Raw genomic sequence first — 5,631 nt, 5'->3', positions numbered from 1 at the left:
GTTCAACCTGGATAAGTGCGAGGTGATGCATTTTGGAAGGTCCAATTTGAAAGCTGGGTACAGGATTAAGGATAGGATTCTTGGTAGTGTGGAGGAACAGAGGGATCTTGGTGTGCAGGTACATAGATCCCTTAAAATGGCCACCCAAGTGGACAGGGTTGTTAAGAAATCATATGGTGTTTTGGCTTTCATTAACAGGGGGATTGAGTTTAAGAGTCGTGAGATTTTGTTGCAGCTCTATAAAACTTTGGTTAGACCGCACTTGGAATACTGCGTCCAGTTTTGGTCGCCCTATTATAGGAAAGATGTGGCTGCTTTGGAGAGGGTTCAGAGGAGGTTTACCAGGATGCTGCCTGGACTGGAGGACTTATCTTATGAAGAGAGGTTGACGGAGCTCGGACATTTTTCATTGGAGAAAAGGAGGAGGAGGAGAGGGGACCTAATTGAGGTATACAAGATAATGAGAGGCATAGATAGAGTCGATAGCCAGAGACTATTTCCCAGGGCAGAAATGGCTGGTTGGAGGAAAGTATAGTGGGGATGTCAGAGGCGGGTTCTTTACACAGAGAGTTGAGAGAGCATGGAATGCGTTGCCAGCAGCAGTTGTGGAAGCATGTTCTCCGTGAGCAGTGAGATTTTAAACTAGAAATCATCTTGTGATTCCCATAATCATCCCATTACCAAGTCCTCAATATCAGTCACCATGTGAAGAGATCGGATCCGGATACACCATTAAAAGAGAGGCCTCACCAAGGGCATAACCTGTCAGCACAACTTATTTTTATTTGTTCACAAGGTGAGAGTATTGCTGGCAATTTGCTGTTCATCCCCAGTTGTGGTGGTGAGTTGTTTTCTTGAACCACTGCAGTCTGTGTGGTTCAATATATCTGTGCCACACATTTGTGGCTTCCCCCACACTCTGACTATGTTACAGTCAAAAACTTATGAAGGCTTTTTACTCAAACTGCCACACTGTGTCCCCTGAACCACACAGCAGGCAACTTGGGGCTCACCAGTACCTTCTCAAAGCATACAGAATAGGTGCTGGCCTTGATAGTGAACGAATAAACATATAAAGAAAACACAGGGATTACCAGAATTGAGACATGCTTACTGGTCCAGACTGGACCCTGCTACTTCTGTACCTGTTGGTGTAGGTAGTAAACTCCTTGTTATCCAGCTTCAGACTCGCACTGTATTTATCCACTGCTTTCCTGTGCTCTCCTTTTCTCACCAACATATTCCCTTCTTCCTTGAGAGACTTGGCCTGCTGAGATTTATTGGAACCTGACAACACAATGGTAGGTGTAGGGTATTGAAATAAAACAGTAGGGTCCCAGTGTTTGGTCTTAACGGTGTCTCTACAATGGCAGTTTTCAAATTGTTGTACTCCTGATAGTCGATAGATCTTCAATCTGCATTCAAGTGCTAACTTCAAAACTAAGTTGTTTTAGGTGCCTAGGGTTTCTACTCACTCTTTGTTAATCTTACCACAACTGCCCTGCATGGCAATAAACCTGAACTAAACCCCTTCAACCTTTCTCACATTTTTGAAATGTTAATTACAAATTAATTCTGGAGTGGAGGGGTGTTTCTTGTGCATGTTAAGAGACACATACTGTCACTGTGGTCTGGTTGTGTGAGAAGGTGTGTACGAGCAAATGTTTCACTTGGTGAATAATAAGGGAAAAGATTGGCTCCAGTTTAATTCCATCACCAACTGGCTATCAGGAATGTAAAAGTTAAAACTCTCCATTAATTCAGCTTCTGTACAGCAGGTTAATCCCTCAATCCAATAACCAACCCTCTCTATACACCACACCCTCTTACACACCATTAACTGTTCCATGCTCTCCCTAAAAAACTTTTAATTCCTCCCTTTAAAAGTACATGAACATACCCAGAGTGTGAGCTTGTGTGGATTAGAACAAGAACTAAGAAAGCTGAGAGATCAGGGGCGTGCACCGATTGGTTCAGCCTCAGAGATCAGATGCATGAGGTCCAAAGGTGAAAGGTCAGTTTGAGTTCACCAATCCCCAACTCTTTCACTCATTTATCAAATTGGGAACAGGAGGGTGAAAGACGAATGCACGTCTGACTTTGGTAACTGATTTCTGACACACACACTTTCACCAGTGATTGGGTTTTGGTATAAGTCATGAGTGCACTCATAAGCCTTCGTGTTGGTGTGACAGGGATTAACACTGTGTGTCTGTGTGTGTGCATATGTCAGGGGGAGTGGATGGGACAGTGGAAATGAGAGGAGCTGATCTCACCGGTGTCTCCTGCATTCTGTGGCATGCATGTTCGCTCTCCTGTGTTCCTAGGGGCGCTGGGACCCCATCTCCGCTGAGCTGAGAGGGGCACCGATGGCACTGGAGGGAGTTTCTCACGCCAGCTACTACCATCCTTGTCAATCAAATATTTTCTCATTCTGCAACAGCAGGAACAAAACAAACAAATAGCTCAAAGTGCCACAGTTATTTCAGAATTGATCTGGGCAGGAAGGGAGGAGCCAGAGACTCAATCACCAGTGGCTCATTAACTGCTGTACTGAAAGGGTTAGAGACACACGGCTCCAGCTTGCTGTGTCTTATTTAGAAAAAAAAATCGATGAAACCATCTGTTCAAAACTACAACTGCACAAAAATAAAATCATGAAATAAATCCAAATAAACTCGCGTGAAAGCTTCAATAGCAATATCGGGGCTGCACGCTGCCCCACAGCGCCAGGGACCTGGCTTTGAATCCATCCCCAGGCAAGAGTTCGCCTGTTCTCCCTGTGCCTGTATGGGTTTCCTCCGGATGCTCCAATTTCCTCCCACAGTCCAAAGATATGCACGTCAGGTGAATTGGCAACATTAAATTGCCCATAGTGCCCAGGGATGTGCAGGCTAGGTGGATTAGCCATGGGAAATGCAGGGTTACAGGGATAGGGGGGAGGTGGTGAATCTGGGTGGGATGCTCATCGGAACATTGGTGTGTGCACTCGATGGGCTGAATCATCTGCTTCCACACTAGGGATTCTATAAAATATTGGCATCCCGTGTCCCTGCTCACAGCACCTTATGTTGGTGATCAGCTTTGGTCACTATTACCTGTTCATACCATCCTGAGCAGCTTGGACACTGCAGTCCACCTGCACTGCAGTGTTGTAGTCTACATACGCCCGTGAGTATTGCTCCAGTGTCTCATAAGCAGCAGCACGGCGCAGGAGGGGCTTCAACATGAAGGGAACAAACTCTAATGATCTAGAGAGAGAGAGAGAGAGAGAGAGTCAGAGGGCATGGTTAACAGTTCTTTCTACAGTAAATGCACTGAGATGGTGTAAAGCAAATGTCGATTCAGGAGAGGGGACAAGAGAGGTGAAAATTTCCATTCATGTTTCTATTCCTGATTGAATTTTCCTGTTACATAGCCCAGGAGCAAATCTGCAGATGCACTGAGCTGGGGACGAAAGATTATCTGGAATATGCAGGAATGTAGAGTTAAGGTCACAATCGTATCAAATGGTGGAGCAGGCTCAAAGGGCCAAGTGGCCTATTCTTATTCATTGGGTGTATGAGTTTATATGTCACTGCCTTAGTGCAACAAAAGCACAGCTGAAGTAACTGTTGTTACAGGAGTACAGTTGAACTATGAATGTTCAGGAATTTAGTCACTTTGCAGTCTCTTCCACCTTGGGCAAAAGAAACGTAATTTCCTTAAACTTTTCTGACAACCATATCACTTCAGTTGAAGTTACCAGGGATAAAGATAACAAACTATTCAGTGTGTGACGGGTGCAGAAAGCTGGGTGCAAGGAGGAAACATAGAACATAGAACATAGAAGAATACAGCGCAGTACAGGCCCTTGGGCCCTCGATGTTGCGCCGATCCAAGCCCACCTAAAACTACACTAACCCACTATCCTCCATATACCTATCCAATGCCCTCTTAAATGCCCATAAAGAGGGAGAGTCCACCACTGTTACTGGCAGGGCATTCCATGAACGAACGACTCGCTGAGTGAAGAACCTACCCCGAACATCAGTCCTATATCTACCCCCCCCCCTTAATTTAAAGCTATGCCCCCTTGTAATACCCAACTCAATACGCGGGAAAAGGTTCATACTGTCGACCCTATCTAACCCCCTAATCATCTTGTACACCTCAATCAAGTCACCCCTAAACCTTCTTTTCTCTAGTGAAAACAGCCCCAAGTGCCTCAGTCTTTCCTCATACGATTTTCCTTCCATACCAGGCAACATCCTGGTAAACCTCCTCTGCACCCGTTCCAATGCCTCCACATCCTTCCTATAGTATGGCGACCAAAACTGCACACAATATTCCAGATGCGGCCGTACCAGAATCTTATACAACTGCATCATGACCTCAGGACTCCGGAACTCAATTCCTCTACCAATAAAAGCCAGTACGCCATATGCCTTCCTCACCGCACTATTTACCTGGGTGGCAACTTTCAGAGATCTGTGTACATGGACACCAAGATCCCTCTGCTCATCCACACTACCAAGTATCCGACCATTAGCCCAGTACCCCATCTAAAGGCATCGAGAGCATTGATACATACCACATGCTCCTTCTCCAAGGACACCCTGCTTTATCCTCAATCATAGAATAGCCTTTATCCTCAATCATAGAATAGAATCCCAACAGTGTGGCATGAGAGAATTGACCCATCAAACCCCACCAACCATCCAAAGAGCATCCCACCTGGAGCACTCCATCCTTGTACCACTGCATTTCCCATGGCTGATCCACCTATTCTGCACAATCCTGGACACTGTGGACAATTTCGCACAAATGACCCACCTAACCCACAAATATTTGAACTGTGCAAGGAAACCAGAGCACCTGGAGGGGGCCCACACAATCATAGGGGAATGTGCAAACTCCACACTGGCTGTTGACCAAGGCTGGACTCCAATTTAAATCAAAACAGATGATCCCTGTGCATTGTCACATTGCTGTTTATTGGAGACATATTGCCCAGAGAGACATCTTGAGATTCAGAAAGAGACAATATAAATTCAGTCAACTCCTGCCGAGTTAATGTGATTAACAACAACATCAGTACTCCAACAGTGTCATCAGACCTCGTACCTACTCTATCATTTACGATTTTGAAACCATGGGAAGTTTGTTACCAGCTTCGATGACAGCCATAATGCTCTGACCACTTTGAGCCACTGCAAGTCAGTTCTAATAGATATCAATAGATTGAATCTAAACAGGATGCCCCACAACAGGAAGTGCTCTGACACTCAATGCCCGTAAGTCAAGGTCATTTTCCTAAAACCACTCACGTCTGGCAATAACATTGAAGATATTTTATACAGTAACCTTTCAGTCTCAATTGTCAGTTCCAGTCCACGAAGCAGCCAGTAACATGCACCAGTGAATTGAATACTAACAGCAGCATTGCCCTGGCAGGAGAGATTGAGGAGCTTGAAGCTGTCTTCTCTGGAGTATCTAAACATGAAACACTTCAAATGAACAAAAATCTTCAAGAGCTCGAGAGGATAGATACAGGAAGGATGTGCTCCTAGGCTGGTGTGCCTGGAATAAAATAAGCACTAACTACGGTATCTTTAACCAACATTCCCTTTAGCTGCATAAATGTTTAAG

The 5,631-nt window shown here is 45.1% G+C and overlaps 1 protein-coding gene across 1 annotated transcript in view; it reads right to left on the bottom strand.

Moving 5' to 3' along the window:
- tomm34 (translocase of outer mitochondrial membrane 34) overlaps positions 1–5,631 on the bottom strand; it is a 14,740-nt gene that overhangs the window by 6,441 nt on the left and 2,668 nt on the right. The window contains exons 3-5 of the mRNA XM_043709992.1: positions 3,099–3,251; positions 2,277–2,434; positions 1,146–1,287 (exon numbers count right to left, since the gene is read on the bottom strand). Coding sequence (XP_043565927.1) covers positions 1,146–1,287; positions 2,277–2,434; positions 3,099–3,251 — 453 coding nt within the window. The remainder of the gene's footprint in view (positions 1–1,145; positions 1,288–2,276; positions 2,435–3,098; positions 3,252–5,631) is intronic.

This window comes from Chiloscyllium plagiosum, chromosome 20 (genome assembly GCF_004010195.1).
Source record: "Chiloscyllium plagiosum isolate BGI_BamShark_2017 chromosome 20, ASM401019v2, whole genome shotgun sequence".
Lineage (NCBI taxonomy): Eukaryota > Metazoa > Chordata > Chondrichthyes > Orectolobiformes > Hemiscylliidae > Chiloscyllium > Chiloscyllium plagiosum.
The sequence above is the reverse complement of the archived record's forward strand: the minus strand, read 5'-3'. Positions and strand labels throughout refer to the sequence as shown.